At 33.3% G+C, this 19,800-nt stretch overlaps 1 protein-coding gene across 2 annotated transcripts in view; it reads left to right on the plus strand.

Annotated features, from left to right (window-relative positions):
• The window catches only part of LOC136414134 (uncharacterized), a 45,601-nt gene continuing 25,801 nt past the window's right edge, over positions 1 to 19,800 (plus strand). The window contains exons 1-2 of one of the 2 annotated variants that reach the window (XM_066397981.1): positions 1 to 150; positions 8,048 to 9,302. In XM_066397981.1, the coding sequence (XP_066254078.1) occupies positions 137 to 150; positions 8,048 to 9,302 (1,269 nt within the window). In that variant the 5' untranslated portion in view covers positions 1 to 136. Of the gene's footprint in view, positions 151 to 1,591; positions 1,717 to 8,047; positions 9,303 to 19,800 lie in introns of those variants that run through there. The other variant, XM_066397982.1, reaches the window with a different exon arrangement.

Raw genomic sequence — 19,800 nt, forward strand, 5'->3', positions numbered from 1 at the left:
CATTGAAGAATTGCAATGATCATGGCATTGATAATTTGTTTATATTTAGTAGCTTTAAGTATTCAGTTTGCCGGTATACTTGATGTCGAATGGGTCGTGAAAGTGGTTTATAAGCTTTGCGCGTAACCTGCTCAAGATGAAGTTACATTGGTGAGTGGTAGAAAAAATACGTAAACAATACCATTTAGAATATTTCCATTATTTCCTTTTAACTTTTATACATAAGAATTTTTATATATTTCGTGAAATAGAAATAGATAAAATGAGATTTAAGTAGCTTCAAAGTCCCTATATGCCCCATATGGGTTTTGGGAAAAAATAAGGTAAGCTAATAGCTAGTTTATACATATATAATATTAATACCTATGCTTAAAATAACCTATAAGTATAGGACTAAATGTTGAAAGTTGCTAATCAAATTTCCGTATTTATGGTTTTCCATAAGCGTTCAAAGACGTCATCACTAAGGCGCTTTTTCTTTAATTGCGACAGTCCGCGATAAACACTATTTAACCTAATTTATGAGGCACACACATCTTTTAATACCTCATCAACAATGGAATAAACCTAGTAGGCCAGAATTCCAAGTTATTTTCGCGAAAGTAGATATATTATATACACGTACACACAATAAGTGATAACATAATTTCACCACTGAACTTTTCACACATTCATAGGTAATATCTTCAAATCTGTAAGGGTCAGATATCTTTCTTTTGATTGTAAAGGTTACAATGGGCGAGCTTTACTATACGAAACACACATGTAGATTAATCAAATTTGTCAAGGGAATTATTATTCAAAACTGGTTCTTCCGTGCCAATCCTGCAATAAATCCTGAATGAATTAGTGTAATAACCATTAAACGGTGCGAATATGGTTCACGACTGTACAATCTTAATTGTGTGACCTAAAAACATTTCGGTAGGTGAGTACAAAAATTAAATGTGTTTGGCATTGTAAATTCAACGCAAAAAACACACTTTGAAGGCGAAAAAAGGCTGTCTCGTTTTTTGTTCTGCCAAAAAGGTCTTTATGAACTCTAATAAAAGTGGATATAGATAAACAAGCCAAATTGATTAATGATTTACCAACTAAACTTCTTTTGATATTGCACTTATTTCACAAAACTATTGACATTGAACAATTAAAAAGAAGTTGCTAAATAAAAGTAATTAAAAAGAAAGAGAAGAGAAAAAACGAAAAACTATATTAGAATTAGTAGGACTGCTTTCTTCTTAAAACCTTTTTGTCATATTTAGAATTTATAGGTCTCAAAAATCGAATTTAGTGGTCAGTTTAACCTTAAACCGAACGAACTAACCTGCATAAGAAGGTACCTAGTTGTTCGGTATGGTAGATAAATTTGTCGGATAATGGTTGCAGACTAATTTAATATCCTAAGAAATTATATAAATTGAAGATTTATATGTCAACAAAGTTTTGTTCACAGTCAGGTAAATTTCACTGAAAGATTTCTCAACTTCTTGTATAAATCATGATAACATTGTTTAAGAGATAACCGTGAATAAATACAGCGCAGGAATGTCCTACAGAATAATCAGAAAATTCCTTATATTGTGTATCATGTTTCTCATATGTGAATACGGTGTCATAAGGCTAAACTTAAATTTTAGCAGTGCGATTTAATAGCGTAGATTAGTGTTACTTGTAGCAGACATCATCTATTTAAATTAAAGAGTCATACATCATCAGGTAAGCTGTAATTCAGGTAATAGTATAAGTACATTACTAGCAAAGACAAATTCCGTGTATGTAAGACATGTGTCCAATGAAATAATAATAATGCAAGAATTAATTAATGGAATTATAAAGTATTTACAGGACATGACACTGGATTTGTTATCTATAGCTACATCAACGGCGTAAATGGTTGATATGGACAGTTGGTAGCACCCTTGGTTTGATTTTATGAATACATATACCTATTTATACCTATAACAAGTTGGAGAGTTAACTCCATAACGTAAAATATAGTTATCACAATACATAAAAGGGCGGATTTTAAAATCATTCAATTTTTAGCAGTAGTTAGTTACAATTTAGTTTATTGTCGTTTTGCTGCGCCTCTCTTATACTACACGCCTGTAACATTCTTACTGATTGTATAGTTGAAGTTATAAGAGATAGTAAGTCAATTTGATTGTAGCGAAGTTAAGAAATTCCTATAATAAAAATTCATAAAAAATAAAGAGGTATTTTGAGTTGTTTATAAAAAAAATTTAAACATTCAAATATATCCGAAGAAATGCTTGAAAATTAGAGTTTTGTAAATTCGTTATTATTTTTCGTCGGGTCATATTTGGAATTGTATTTGCGAACTAATTATATTTTCCCATTGGCTCTTTTTCTTACCAATGAACTTTTACTTTTTTCTTTAATTTGGTATGTAAGATTTCGTTTTTAGGCGATAATCAAATTTCTTTATTGTTTTAATATAGACAAATATTTTCTGTTTTATTTTTGGTGCCCACTAGTCCATCAGGACTCTTAAATGCAACCATGTATAATAGTTATTTAATAGGAAAATTCTTTTCAACGTACGTGTTCGCGTACCTTCATAATTTGACTTTTTATAGCCATTTCAAATATCTTGAAACTACATTTGTGCTATTAGAGTAATTAAAGCACTTTTATGTTAACGAGTGAAACAAATACGAATTTTTGTAATTCAAAGCTTAAAACTGTAATTTACTTCTTCTGAGGAGGAACTATCATCAGTCGATCATTTACTAATTTTTTTTGCTGCGTCCGACGTAATCATTCATTCTGATGAAATAAAAGGTCAATAAAATAAAAATGGCGTTGTATATTTTTGAATTATATTCAAAACTATTCCTGGGTTAATTTGGATGAATTAGAAGTAATACTCCTAATCTTAATTTCGATGTTTAAACAATTAAAAATATATATATTTCATTTGATCTGGTATAATTTTTACTGTTAATTCACATGAACAAAGTGTCTGATGTTTAAAAATTTGTTTAGCTGTATTATTTTTGCAATTACCAAAATTATCCACATATTGCTTAGTAATGATTTTCCATTCTCCCAGTCTTTTTAATTGTGATTCACACAATGCCCCTTGTAGAGATTGGCACCTGTTAATTTAAGGAAAAAGGCAATTATTTGTGCAATTTCCCAAAAGAGTTTTTGCCTGCTGTTTGTGCCATCTACACTTTTATTGTAGGTCAGAAAAAATTGATTGTGACGTTGGTTTATTTGATGTTACATAACTTTTCAGTTACAAGAAAATGGTGTGTGTTAACTCTAAATGGGTGACTTTAAATAGTGCAGGAGTGGTAATATTTTAAAAAATGTATTGGACTTATAGGCTAGATACTCACCAGCTTCCCCCATTCCAGAGAGTGGGTGTGCGGGTACTTTTGACGATGTTAACAATATAGGCGCCACCCACTTTTAAAACCCCTTAGAAAGTTGAATCAAACTCAGACACTATTTAAAATTTTATTACATTTCAAAATTACATCTCATTTTTTGCTTAATGTCTTGAGATATTTGCCATATTATGTGTCTATGATAATAAATTGCTATAAATGAAATAACCGTAAAGCAGATTTGCTTGTCAATTTTCATTTTGTAATTTTCTAATTTACTGCATGTTCATTGTACCTATTTCTTCGAAACACTAAAAATTCCAAATTAAAAAAAAATCTAATGTAGAACGGTTACCGCCACTTGAGTACGCTGTTAGCAATTTGTTTATAGAAAATCTCATTGTACTGCTATATTTCTTCTCTTTAGTGTCGGCTATGGTTTACGAACGTGAGTTATTTTCTCGCAGCATTGTCAACTTCTATTTTGACGCTTTTGAAACCACCAGTTGCTTTAAATTTAAAATTATTTTTGTGTTTTTATTATAATTCTTTAAATTCAGTAATATACTAATACCAGATACACGTTCCTCGTTTTGCAAATTTGGATTCGTTTGCCAATATGTTGACTTACGAAACTTGTATCTTAATATACTATTATCGCACGAAAAACAAAGTAGCATGTGGCAGTATCAAAAATATTTGAGGTCATTCAGACAGTCAGGGCAAATAATATGCAAGCACTAAATCTTTTTACATGTGCGTGCTCTTGTGCGTGTAATTTTGTTTTCGCACGTCAATATTTAATTCGACTTAAGACGATAACACAAAGCTGATACACGTTCGTTCGAAGGAAAGTCAATTGCAATCAAACTCCGGCAAAGTGTCACTTTCTGCACTAATTACGGAAATAACCATTAAATTAATTGAGAAATATCTTTTTCAATACCGTTAGGAAAAAATAAATACAACATTTTGCAAAGATTCATTTAGAATTTGAAAAGGGCGATTTTTTTAGCAGAAAATTGAGCAAGTACTCAAAATCTACCTATACCTTGATTTTCCTATGGTTTCTAGTTTCTTATGGTCCCTATGAAAAATAATCTGAAATGCTCATGAGAATAGTCTTTTATAGAGGTTTACAATCATTGCTTATTATTCGAAGTATGGTTTGCTGAATATAAATTTTTTAAAATGATAGGCATAGGAAAATCAACTTTGCCACTGAATTTTTAAAGGAACAGTTTTGTGCTTTACAAAAAAAAACATTCCAGATTAATGTTTCTTGAACGCGATTTAAAATTTTGTGGGTAATTTTAACTCGACTGCATTAACCTTCAGTCATTGTTTTTCAGACCCATTGGTACATTTATGGTATAAAAACGATTATAATATTTGAGTACCCATTTTACCCTAATAGGTAACTTGCATTTATGTATCAATAATTAATAAAGTCAGCCATCAACTACTTCCACCATCAGCGGCTGTATCAAGGCGGTCTCATGTGTTACCTTTGGCCGTGGCTCTCCATTTAAGTAAAATAAATTCTAGAACGTTATATAAAAAAAAATGGCGTTTTGCATTGTTTTAGTCTTTTTTAAACCAAAATATCACACCTGGAGATAACGCCGAATTTGACTTTCATTTACGCAGATATACTACGGTGCGTCTGATTAACCTTGCCCAAGTATCATTGGCCTCAATACATAAAGCAGTTCAGTATTGTGGTTCAAGCAGTGGCGGAGATTTTCCCATGTTGATTAATTCTTTCCTTAATTATGATAGAGAAACGAGAACATTTCTTGTATTAACTTGAAGTATTGCAGAGTAGTAGTATATTCCCAAAGTACTATTTATGTATGTATATGGTATATGGGTGAGGTAAAATTCAAAACTCTCATCATGTTGTTGTTAACCGTGTTGAGGTAGTTCAATGAGGCCAACTGGAACACTTAAATTGGTTAATAAATTTCGGGTAATAATTTACAGCAATCACCTTCACTGTTCAGTCGAGTCTTCAGTTTTGCGTGATCTTGATTCAAGTGTTTTACAACTCGTCACATTGAATTTTGCCTTATCACGTTTTACCTATATGAAAAAGAGACTTATCTACCAATAAAATTATCCGTTATTACAAAAGGATAGGATCATAAAAATATCCAGATGAATATCATGGATTTTCATTCTGTCCTTTAAGTAAATTAAATATAAATGCAAGAATTTTGTAAGGCATCTATGAATATAAACCATTTCTGGAATTACGGTCAATGGATAAAGGCAAAGTTTTTGCATTAAATTTGGTTCATAACCACTGGTAATATCATTGTAATACACATGTAAAACCTATTTAAGTTTTCAAAATCTGGCTTTGGCTTTAGATCAATTGGTCCTTAAGCCGGTTAGGATTAAACGGAAAATTTGGGATCGGGTTTTCATATTTTACAGTATTTAAGTTAAAAGTTCGCCAATATGTAATAATCAGAATTTTTAAATAGGTGTTTGCATTATACATACAGGTGAATAGTTAAATTCACACTCTCCGTAACTTGTGTCTTGCATAGTACTTGTTATATTAAACAATGTAAGGTTTAAGATGAATACAAATGAATTGGAAAAATTCTATAAAAAGATATTGCAGGTGTTTTATTTGGTGTAAATAAAGTAATAATTCTACTACGTTGTGATTATTAAATGAATTATAATATAGTGCGAAACCTTGACTCCACAATTCGGCTATAAAGTTTCCTAAGAAAGAAGTGCCGTAATAAAGCGGCCGCTATAAAACCTTGCCTATGCATTTTACATTTACGTGATTTTTTAGGAAGTCATATACAGGACTGTGAATGACGTTGCAAAGTGTTCTTGACGTTATATTACGGTACCGCTATTAAATTTCTATTATTTTATAGGTTAGGTTCTATTAAACTTAAAATGAATTATACGTATATAGGTTGGTCCACAGGAGGGGAACTATCGAAAGCTATCAGAGTCACAAAAAAAGTAAATAAAAAAGTTTCTTGGTTTCAACAAGTTTAATGCTGGGTTTATATAGCGCATAACATAATCTAATTCATAAGGATTGCATAGAAAGTAAAAAGATGTGACCTTTTCATGTGATATGTTATGTACCTGTACGTTAAGTGCTGTGTTATGCATTATGCCCTGTATAAATTTAACTTTACAATTTGCGAGAATAGGTATAGAGTTACTCCTCGAGGGCCATCCCTGTTCGTTATCTTGGGTTACCCTAAGGAATTCATAAGTCTGATTGAATGATTCCTTTAATTCCTAGAATTATTTTAACTGAAACTGTAAAACCGGGTATTAGCTACTTAGTATTATAGATAAGTTACTCATATAGTTGAATAATCTATCTTCGCCATATAGTCTAGAAAACAATGATATACTGGGAGTCATTACAACCGCAGCAGTGAATTAAGTCTGTAGTTTTTTTTAATGATATGTATGTAATATGCAATGGTAATTTGAGACTTTTCGGAATTGTCTTCAACACACCTGATGACATATGGAAGTACATTTCTGTAATATGGTTTAAATTGGTGGCGCATATACCTATTGGATTAGGATCATATGAATTGAAAGAGAGATAGAGACGACGGTTAAACGAGGAAAATGTTTTACAGAATTTTGATTTACCCTTTACCGTTTTTCCGATAAATGGCAAAATTGGATATACTGCATTTCGTGTAAATAATCTGTCATCAGTTATTTCGCATTTACCTATGTACGGTAACTTCGTCAATTCTAATGGATACCATATTGTTTTTTTTAGTGTCGTATAGCGCCATTACACAGAATCGAAATTGTGTATAAATTGCAAAAATCTTTTCAATTTACATTCAATTTCAGTTTTACGCTTAAAAACGCCACAATGATAATGGTATCAACAAGTAGGTACATACTTGAAAGGGGTTTTTAAGTCTTTTAAAGATATAGAAAAAAAAATAACGTGACCAAAGATTTGCAGATTTCTAAATGCTTCGATTACAATAAAAAAGCGTATTTTACTTTTTTACTCTTTTTTCCTAGGTTCTAAAGACCGTGATAGACTGGTTATCAATGGTAATAAGGGTGTTCGTCTGAGCCCTTAATAAAGGATTAATGTTATTCTCAGTTAGTTTTAACGTAGAATAATGTGCAATCCGCTGCCACCGCTTTAACAACCCATACTGGTATATGAGGCTTTATTCCCAAAATTAAAAAGTAGTACCTTGTTTCCATAGGATTCCTAAAATGGTGAATCAACTTGTAGGTTTCAACCGCAATTTCAATAATATAAATGTGTTATTTCTAAAAAAATGGGAAGAATGCGCGCAATTTTCATGTGTCAATCCTGGCTCTTCGCCGAAACATCTATCGCTCTGTACGTAACCCAGAAAAATAAAAACCTTTCGTCGAGACAAAAAACAAATATGCATTAGCATTTAAAAACTAAACAACCGGATTCCGACCCTGTTCTCTAATTTATTCGTATGTAAATTGATCGCAAAGGAAATTTAACCAACCGTACTCTCGCAGTCGGTTATTTCAATACATGCAAAGTGAATTTTATTACAATCCCAACATTCACAGTTGTTTGATAAACAATGATAACACACCAGTCGTTGAACACATCTCATAGCATGCACGCTTACCACGAAACTTACGTTGGTGCTCATTTTACGTTTCAGTTTCGCCGGCTTCTGGACCACCCGCCAGACCGCCGAAGAGAATGCCTCCTCTTCCTGGTTCTTCAGTGGAGGAGATAAAGTGAACCTCGTGCAACCCACGAAAGCTATTCCAAGCATATCTGCAGCTGTGGAGCTTATGGGAGAGAGTGGGCAGGATGTGGATTTTCGAAATTTGATGAAAAGCAAGACAGAGCAGCATTCGAAGTATTTTAAGGGCTTGCTAGGGAGATCTATTTTGAGCCAGCCTCGGAGTTCGTGTAGTACCTTACAGATGGCAGACTGGGTTTCGTCGTTATCATCAAAGACATGCGAATCTAGCGCCGATACGGAAATTAAAGTAAGGTGTAAAGGTTCAGCTGTCAAGACCAGTAGTCGACATCGACGACAAGGTGTCTACGAGCGCGAGATCCTTGAATCGGAGATTGATCATAATGAAGGAGGTTTTAAAAGCGTTCGACAGTTGCGGGACGAGTATGTTGCCATATTGATGGAAAGTTCTAAGCCTTTTAAGAAAGAGTTAGAGAAGGACGAGAATCTTTTGATGCCTCCGCAGAGCGATTATTGCAGTTCTTCGGGATCTGGAGGAAGCGATGAAGAACGCGACAGGTCACAACATTTTAATTGGCACCGAAAACATAAAGTTACGCGATGCGAAAGCTCAGATTCAGCTATGGGACAAAGCGACGAAGATCCGCAGTCCACTTATCAAGATTTTCAAGAGACGAAAGACTGCTCCGCAGCTAGTCCTAGAGGGTCCATAGATCACTCTAGCGTACCTAGCAAGACTATCATCAAAGCCCAAACCGTCCTCTTCCCTCTGGATAGGAAATCCAGTATGGATTGCGCTAGTGAAGATGCAGAGTTTGACCCCAACGGCAGCCGGAGGCAAAGTTGCTTTACTGACGATGGTGATGACGCGTCGAGATATCGGTATTGGCGAACACCTTCGGTGGTGGTCAGTGATTATTCGGACGACATTATGGGCCTGACTCTAGAGGATATCGAATACATTCGGAGCCATCGGAAAGAGCCCACTTCGAGCCCCGAATCGAGTTTACACAGTTCGTGCAGCAATTTGAACTACTGCGGTTCAACGATCAGCAGTTTAGACTCGGATTATGTTCTTAGGAAACCCTACAGAAAATCGTCTAATTGTTCTACTTGTTCAACGGTCAGCGGGGATGAAGAGCAGGGAGTTGCTGGTGATTCTTCAGCGACGGAGACCACTTTGAAACCGCAAGCAAAATGTCGAAAGGTAAGTCTGCTGATTCTTGCAATTATTGCCATACAGGCATTATTGGGTGATAACTTTAATTAATTAACTGGATGCATCCTTTAAAATACAATTCTGCGGATGTTAACACACTCTATGCATCTATTTATTCCAAATAAATCCCTAGAAGAAGGAACAACATAAATTTTACATCTGAACATATATTAGTTCCACTAGTTTTGTTGACACTAAGCAAACGCCGATAAGAGCGGTATTTGACGTCAATTATGACGTTAGAACAGACTTGCCGCCAGAGGTCAGCGGGATCAAACGACGCTGGTAGGTAGATAACAGATATCTGTGGCTTGGAAGTAGATATCTTTCATGCCTATAATGGAACTGGTATAATTTAACATTATGTAAATGATGCAATTATAATTTTATAGAAAAAAAATAGCTTCCTCTAAAATGCAATATATCTATAACGCATTCTGAAATAGCGTCATAAATTTAACTACAGGTTTTAAGCCCCGAGATAGGGCGGAAGTCCTGGAATATGTGGGCAATCTTCCGAATTCGTGCAGAATACATTAATATAATATAGACTCTAACTTTTTATCCTGCAATCTGTAGTAGATATCGGTCCTAAAGGGCACGACACGAAATCGTTTCAGACATCCTGTAGAATGAACAACTTTTTTAAAAAGGCGAGTTTAGTAATTATTTTTGTGACACTTTGTGTAATTTTATGCATATCATTGCACAGGTAAAAAGTACAAAAACTTTCTGGTATATATTTCTATTTATATAGTTATCCAGTTTAATTCAATACAAATTTTATTTTCTGGGGGAAATAGCTGAAGTCAAATTCAACAATGTTGACTTTGAACCTAGTCACAATTGTCGAGTTTGACTCACAATTCATAACCAAATCTATTCTTTTTTGCTTAATTTTTTCAATTAGCTCTTTATTTTATGATTATTTATGTTTAATTTTACAGTATATCTGTCTGTAATAATCAATGGGAACCAGTAGAATGATCGCAAAGCAGATTTGTTTGCAAATTTTCTGTTTGTAATTATATTTCTTATTTTACATTTATTGTATCTACTTATATGTAAGCGATAAAAACTCCAAACTTAAATGATTGTATCGAATAATTAAGAAGCTAGAAGGAGCACAGCTTCCTCGATTTTTTCGATTCGCTGGGCTCAATTCTGGACCTCTTACTAGGAATAGTACAAATCAATCTGAATCTCAATCTCAATCTTGTATGTCGAGACACATACTTATATAATTTAAAATTACGCTTTCGATCTTAGTTTATGTTTCGATCATGAATCCGAGAGAGAGTTTCGTGGTATCATAAACTTAAACTTGAAAGTCAAGTTCAAATTACCGAGTTATCGTTTTTACGTCGCAGTAGTGAAAAATGTGAAAAATATTATCGGTTGGATTACTTTTGTTGTGGTTTGTATGAATTGATATACAGTGTGTCTTAAATTGATTCTCCATGTATAAAAATCTTGGTTTTCATGGAAGACACAAAGTCGGTCGAATAGGAAATATTTCAGGGAATTTTATGAGACATTCATACTAATTACCAGTTACTTTGGGTTTTACTGTTTTCCGGAAAAATAATTGCTGCTGTAGTTGTCAAAGTTGATTTGCAAGTGAAATTTCTGTTTAAAATTGCTCTATTAAAATGGCTACAAATTATTAAAACGAAGACAAAGTGGACATGATAGAACTCTATTGCAAATTAAATAGAAACCCAACTACAACATTCGCGTCATATGCACAACAGTTTCCCTAATGGAATCAACCGCATGTAAGGCAATTTAGGAACATAAACTGTCTTTTACGTTGCTGATTCCGTTAGGGAAACTGGAGGAATTATGCACTGTTTACTAATAGTCAATTATATACAATTTACGATAACTAATTAATTACGTAATTTACTCCGTTACTTTGTACATGGCTTATATGTATCCTGCTTCATTTGCGTTTCTATTTAATTTGAAATAGAGTTCTACCATGTTCACTATCGTACATTTCATTGGCAAATCAACTTTGACACTTGCAGCAGTAATTATCTTTTGCTTTGGATGAGAGCATGCAAATTGCACTTTAGAAATGAGATAATGGTGTCAAGAAGTACATCGTTGAAAGGGATTTTTTAAGCACTTTCCGAAACTGCAAAAATTTAAGATTGCATTCGAAATAAGTTGCAACGTTACTATATAAAACTATTTTTGATAGTCTACATAACAAAGTTCATTAATCAGGTTTTATTTTCAAATCACAACTGAAATAAAATGATTAAGGGGCCATGACAAAACAGCTTTCTTCATTTTCTTATTTAGTTGCAGAGTTCTTCAGTTCTCGGTCATCCACTATAACCTCAGGGCTTCTGTGAATACAGGTGATTCAGGTAACCCGATAGTTAGAAAATAACGAATTTTCCGAAATCGTGTTTTGAAAACAATTTTTGGCGGCCCAAATCGGCTATTGCAATAAGTCTAAATAAAATATTTTCAAAATGAAGTTACTTGTAGAAATATGGAAAGTTGGCATTACATTTGTTTCTTTTTATAAGTAACCAACATTTTTATTTTATTTTAGATTCTTCATAAAGTTGTCAGTTCAAAACATCCATTTATCTAAAATTTTGTGTCATAGCTTTTGACATGTGATGAGATTGTAAATGAGGATTCAACGTGAATTAAGGAACTCATAAAGCGGGATTTATAAACTCTGTTATTCACTTTGTTCGTGATTACTGCTGTTTTCAGGTTACACTTATTACTACTGTTCGCATGTTGAAGATTTATCATGACATTATTTGTCATGATTAGAAAAGTGACATGTTCTTTATGTCAGCGAAATTGGTTAGATAGGAAAAACGTGGAACAATTGCTAGCAACAATGGAAACAGCGAATAACGCAATAGCGAAAGTTTGTAAACGGATGCGTGTGATTTCGTATGTTTATTTTTCAAACAGCGGGAATCACGTACAACGAATTACGAACAACTCGAATAACTGAATTTACATATCCAGCCTAACTTTTCAATTATAAGAAATAATTAGGTAGATAGTTTTTACATGGTTTCTAAAGGTTAAGTGGTATTTTGCATTGTTTTCAACTATTTTATTTTATTGTTTGTTGTAGCGTTGTATAGAGAATGGTTCTAGCTAAAATTCGACTAAAATTTCAGTATGGCGACCCTCGATTCTCAAAATAATCTCCTTGGCTATACTTTTTTCTGCATAATGTTGAACTCTTTAGTCATAACAGTCAGTTCTGTGCCAGGTGGTCAGGAAATCGTTGGAGAATATTGTAATTCTTGACAGATATTTGTAAAAATGTTTTACAAAGACATGGATGAGTTCCATTTTTTAAAATGTCATTTTGGTCATTGAGAAAACATTTCCTTGAAAGTCTTTACGTTGCTAAGAAGCACAAGGCAGATTATAGCCGTTGTAGAGTCAATTTTCTTTATTTGGTATTGTTAGCACTTCTTTATTCTCATGGAGAGCGTAGATAAATACATATGAGCATTTTGGCTTGACGAAGTCACAACTATAGGCTGTATTTGAAGAGATTTCTTCAGCAGCATATACAGGTTACCATGATTTTCTGAAGAAATTTTCGATGTTATCGTTAGAACAACACAAAAGGTAATGAGAGGCACTTTGTCACAGTTATAATAAATGTCTATTTTGCGGTTTTCAGAGAACTTTGTACGATATATAAGCGATTTTTGTTTAAAACACCTTCAATAATTTTTTTACCAAAGAACATGATTACGTTGAATAATATCAAAAAGTTCAGTTAACATGGCGTTTCAGAGGAGGAACATCGTTTTAATACAATCAAACTTTGTGCTGGCAAACAATACTGAGCACTTCTCCATATTAATCTTCGATGATTGATGGATTTTATATCGACCTGATTTTGCAAATATTTATCAAACAATAATAATTGTCTGAAAATTGTGATTTATTGAAATAATTATTGTTAGCTGAATATACATTTCAACAGAAAAGGGGACAGTTGTCAATATGTTTATATAAACAGCTTAATTCCAAATGTGATGTGGCTAAGATATTCAGTTTGACTTCTTGTAAATGGGCTTTATCACCGTTTCCTTTTTTGCTCATCTTCATGAAAGCAATCCGTTTTGGATTCATCATTTAAGGCATAAAATTTTCAAAACTGATTCGTCTTCTATGCCAATATCACCTCAAAATGACATCAACAAAGCATTAAACAATTACTTTTGATGCGAGATTCAATAGGTCATTTCTAGAACCGGATATGTAAATTTTTCCTAAAAGGACATACATATACTATTTCCAGTTTAGTTAGAAAATTGCTATAAAAGTTGAATTCTCATTTTTAGAAATGAATATATCTCAAATAACTAACAAACTAATCAGAAGACTTGAAAGAGTTTCATATATAATATAAATAGTAGGTAAGTAACCTAATCATATCTTAGCACAATTTCTCTAGATTCTTCATTAAAGAACGGTTTAGAAACCTTAAGAAACTTATAGTGTTCTTTAGAAGAGATCTCAGGATTCATTAAACAAAAATGATAATATAACAATAGGTAACTAACCATCTTATACGAGGATAGTCCTAGAAGTACCTAAGCTGACATGTAAATGACGATTTCTTTGTTAAAAATTTACCTATAATACAAAGAGCTAACTTTAAACAGCTTGTTTTAGAGCCGTTTTTAGCGACCGCATATGGCATTTGGAAAAAGAAAATCTTATGTCATCAAGGCAACCCACCAATCCACACTTCCGTCATCGTGATGGTCAAAATCAATCAGCTTGGTTTCGATCTTTTTTTTTACCCCCTTATTCGCCAAATTTAGTCCCCTCAGATTATTTTCTATTTCCAAACTTGAAAAAATGGTGGCTTGGTAGAAAGAAATTTGGCTATAATGAAGAAGTGGAGTCCGAGGTTGATGCCTATTTTGAAACATTCGAAGCATTTTACTATAAACAGGGTATAGATGCCATAGAACATCGCTAAGAAAAGTGTATCAATCTTAAAGAAGACTGTGTTAGGAAATAACATCATATTTTCAATTTTTTTTTCTTGAAGTGTTAGGTTGGGTGCTTCTGGGACTATCCTCGTAGATATTTCCCTGGAGGCATGTTACTAATGGTGGGAGATTTTATTTCTTTGGGTAATCTAAAAGAATCTTATTAAGGGAGATTATTTTTGACTTTGTTTAAGTTGCCTTATGCCCAACATAACTTCCCACAAAAACACCAGAATTGACAATATCCACCCAGAGCTGGCTTTCCCTAGCTCTAGGTGATATTTTTAATCACCACCCCCAGACCCCCAAGAAAAACCACCGACCAGGAAAGTCCGCTCCCCCCCCATCCTGGTCTGCCACCTTGGATCGTCATTTAAGCTCACCCCCCTTCGTCATTAGGTCAGCACTGTATCCATAGGAAACCTATCAGATATGTAAGCGCAAAATGCCATGCTCTCCATATCTAATTTTTTGGCGAGCAAATTTTCTGACATAGAGGAGTTACAGCATTGTTGGAATTAAGCATGCAGCAATAATTCGAAATATATTAGTTTCCCATTGAAATAAATTGGTACTTGCCATTAAACAGGTGTTAAGTGTCAGATAATGAATTTCCTTCGTATAATGGCCGACAAAAGTAAATTGTATAGTAGAACTTTATTTGCAATTTGTGGCGATCGATAACCTAATTTAATGACTCCGCAAGTACTCACGTAAAAAGAATATTTATACGATTAATGAAAATAATGATAGTGTTTAAAGCGTCTCAGGTTCATTAAAAAACAGAACAAATATTTGGAATAAGCCCTTTAACAAGCTGCAACTAATGAACTAAAAATAAAAGGGCAAATACAAAATTTTAAATATATATAAGATACGAGCAAAAAAATAGCGTCACCTACTTTTCGTTTTTGTGTTTTTTTGTAACTTTCCTCAACATTTTCTTTAATATACAACACACTGACATCAAATTACTTATAGATTGTTCTTAAAAGTGTTCAAAGAATGTGTTGTGTTTATGATTTTACTCATCTCAATTGGTAGAAAAATATTCAACTTAAAGCTATGAGCGCATAGGTGACGCTATTTTTTTGCTCGCATATATATATATACAGGGTGTCCCAGATAAGGATGAACAGCATGGGGATCTCGGAAACGGTAATAGATACAAAATGGTTTAAATTGGGAAAAAGTTAGGCAATTTAAAGCAAATTAATAATCTGTTTTTATATCGACGAAATTCCGAATGGTTACGAAGATATCCGGAAAAAAACGAATTTGGCGGTTTTCGTTTTTTGCAAATAACTCTTATACGGTTATAGTTAGAGGAATAAAAGTTTTACATTATTAAAGCACTTTTTTGAGAACTGTTTAGCAGTGTTGCCAGTTTTCTTGTTACATCCTTACTTTCGGAGAAAAATGAGTAAACTTTTGATTTTCATATGGGCGTGATATCAATTATTTATATTTTCAAAATCGTCATAAAATTCCCTTTTCAGCCATGCATTACATTTAATATTTTTCTCAGAAACTCTATGAGTTATAGCCATTAAAGCATTTTTTGATAAGTAGGCCATGATTTTGACTTATAGTAATGGTGCACATTAAATAAATGAATGCTGTGGAAACGTCAACATTATTTAAAAGTATAAATATATTACTGGTATCACCCTAAAATTAAAAAAATAATTGTTTCAAATTATGTATTTAATAACAACAATGCGGCTAAACTTGGATCGAATCAAAATCTCAAATTATAACAAATGTTCAAATAAACCACCATTATTTTCCAGGCATAGGTATGCTTATCAAAAAATGCTTTAATGGCTATAACTCATAGAGTTTCTGAGAAAAATATTAAATGTAATGCATGGCTGAAAAGGGAATTTTATGACGATTTTGAAAATATAAATAATTGATATCACGCCCATATGAAAATCAAAAGTTTACTCATTTTTCTCCGAAAGTAAGGATGTAACAAGAAAACTGGCAACACTGCTAAACAGTTCTCAAAAAAGTGCTTTAATAATGTAAAACTTTTATTCCTCTAACTATAACCGTATAAGAGTTATTTGCAAAAAACGAAAACCGCCAAATTCGTTTTTTTCCGGATATCTTCGTAACCATTCGGAATTTCGTCGATATAAAAACAGATTATTAATTTGCTTTAAATTGCCCAACTTTTTCCCAATTTAAACCATTTTGTATCTATTACCGTTTCCAAGATCCCCATGCTGTTCATCCTTATCTGGGACACCCTGTATATATATATACAGGGTGTCCCACTAAGATGTTCGCGGAGGATAACTCAATAGCTATTAAGCTTAGAGAAAAAGTGTAAAAACAAAATAGATTCCAGACATTAAACTGATCAAATAACTATTAGATTTCCCTACACCTAAACCTAACCGTTATTGAGATATTTTGATTTAAAAGAAAAAAATTGCCAAAACACCATTCTATTAAATTGTAAAATTCTTAGCTGTTATCAAAGTTGGCTTTATGAAACTTTATCGACATGTTAACCAGACATAATAGATTAGGTTGGCAGGAAAAGTTTTTATAAATATTATACAAGGTGCCCAAAAAAAAATGTCACATTTGAAGAACTTTGAAAGCAGAAAAGTCGATTATTTTAAATGAGACACCCTGTATATTTTTACATTTCTGGATCCTAAATTTAATTCTGAATCGATTTCTATTAGGGATCCCTATGCCTAAAATTAACGGTTTTGCCATAATTTGCGATTTTTTGATTATTGGCTAATAATATTCCGAAATATCTTAGTTGCCTTGGAAAAATATGGCTCGTTCCCCGCGCTAATAAAAATTAAAGTAAAAAAAAACAACAAAATTAATATATTAAGTATATTTTAACAAATGTTCTATATGTCCACCATTTTGTTGTGAGCAAATACGAATTATTTTTAAAAATGAATCAGGTACCTTTCTTAAAGTTTGCACATCAATCGTCTGGATTATAGTTCTAATTCTATTTTTCATATCTTCTTTTGTTGTAGAAACAGTTTCATACACTTCTTCTTTTACATATCCCCATAAAAAGAAATCCAATTTAGTTAGGTCAGGCGATCTAGCTGGCCAATTAATAGGTCCTCCCCTTCCTATTCATTTATTTTCAAAAATGGTATTTAAATATTCTCTTACTGAATGACTAAAGTGTGGCGGAGCCCCATCTAATTGCAGCCACATGAGTCTAATTGTTTCTAATGGTAGTTCTTCTAAAGACTCCTCAAAACCATTTTGCAAAAATTGTAAAAATGTATCTCCATTAATAGAATTTTCGAAGAAATAGGGACCTATTATTTTAGTTCCAAGAATCCTCGCCCATACGTTCAATGTCCACCGATATTGATGATTCAGGGGTAAAAAAAATTTGGATTTTCATTATTATATTAGGTGTACAACTTTGCTTCCGCCGTTTTTTTTCCGAATTTCGCGATTTTATTGTAAAAAACTAATTATACCTTTAGGATCCAAAGTATTGTCCATCGCTGGCCACTACTTTCTCCCATCTTTCGGGCAGCATACGAATCCCATGTTGAAAAAATTGGACATCTTTTGAAGCGATCCACGATTCTATCCAATTTCTTACTTCTTCATAAGACCGGAAGTGTTGGTCAGCTAGCCCATGTGCCATGGATCGAAACAAGTGATAATCAGAAGGAGCTAGGTCAGGAGAATATGGCGGTTGGGGTAGGACTTCCCATTTCAATGTTTCCAAGTATTTCTTGACCACTTGCGCAACATGGGGTCGAGCATTATCGTGCTGCAAAATCACTTTATCATGTCTCTCGTTGTATTGCAGCCGTTTCTTTTTCAATGCTCGGCTCAAACGCATTAATTGGGTTCGATAAAGAGCACCTGTGATTGTTTCAGTTGGTTGTAACAGCTCATAATATATTACGCCGAGTTGATCCCACCAAATACAGAGCATGATTTTGGAACCATGAATAGACGGTTTGGCCGTCGACGTGGAAGCATGGCCGGGATATCCCCAAGTCTTTTTGCGTTTGGGATTATCGTAATGAACCCATTTCTCGTCCCCAGTCACAATACGATGCAGAAATCCCTTCCGTCTTTGCCTTGCAAGCAACTGTTCACAAGCGAACAGACGCCTGTCAATATCTCTTGGTTTCAACTCGTACGGCACCCAATATCCTTGCTTCTGAATCATTCCCATGTCTTTGAGGCGTTTTGAGATTGTTTGTTGAGTCACTCCCAATGATTGTGCCAATTCTTGTTGACTTTGACACGAGTCTTCGTCAAGTAATGCTTCCAAGTTCGCATCTTGGAAAACCTTCTTTCTTCCACCGCTATGTTGGTCTTCGACGTGAAAATCACCGTTCTTGAAGCGCTGAAACCACTCACGACATGTCCTTTCACTAATAGTGGCTTCCCCATAAGTATCTGAGAGCATTCGATGAGCCTCAGCAGCAGATTTCTTCATATTGAAGCAGAAAAGTAAAACCTCCCGCAAATGACGAGAATTTGGCTCGTACACTGACATTTTCAATTGCGAATAACTTTATGATGAAGACACAAATAGACTAATATTTTTATGAGGTTATGTTAACAGGTGCCCAAGGCTCCTGCATGCCCACATGGGGTTATTTATTTCGATCATTACTTACCGCTACATACATCTATTCAAAAACGGCGGAAGCAAAGTTGTACACCTAATAATAATGAAAATTATGTTTATTTACAAATCCATTGCTGTGAAAAGTTGCTTCGTCGGTAAATAAAACAGTATTAAAGAAGTTTGGATTACGCTGATTCTCTTCTATGGCCTAATTACAAAAATTTAATCAATTAACAAAATCATTATTATTAAGCTCTTGAAATAACTGAATATGGTATGGATGAAACTTAAATTTTTGTGCTATCCTATTTATGGTAGACTTGGAAGTACCAGTTTCTAACTCCAGGCGCCGGCAAGAATTATGAGGGTTTTCAATTAAACTTTGAAGAACTAAAAGTTCGTCTTCTTTATTTAAAACGTTTTTCTTCCTCTGGTTATTCTTCATGTAATTAACATTTCCCGTTCTCTCAAATCGTTCTTTGAGCTTCTTAAAAGTTGAAACATGAGGTAGTGATCGTTCGATGTTTGGAAATTTTTGCCGATGTATCTTACTTGCTAATAAGCAATTTCCGTCACTAGCTCCAAGCGCATAGACCATTTGTATTAATTCATTTTTAGAAAAATTCATTTTTTTAAATCAATAAATAATTACTAATCAACTTATTAAGCTAAAAATATCAACTAATTAACCAAAAGTTAAAGAAATGACAAATCAATATTTGTTTGCTTAAACTGAGATAGTCATTTGTTAAATAATATAAAATGTCATTTATAGAAGCAGCCATATTTTTCCAAGGCAACTAAGATATTTCGGAATATTATTAGCCAATAATAAAAAAATCGCAAATTATGGCAAAACCGTTAATTT

The sequence above is a fragment of the Euwallacea similis genome, chromosome 16 (genome assembly GCF_039881205.1).
Source record: "Euwallacea similis isolate ESF13 chromosome 16, ESF131.1, whole genome shotgun sequence".
NCBI lineage: Eukaryota > Metazoa > Arthropoda > Insecta > Coleoptera > Curculionidae > Euwallacea > Euwallacea similis.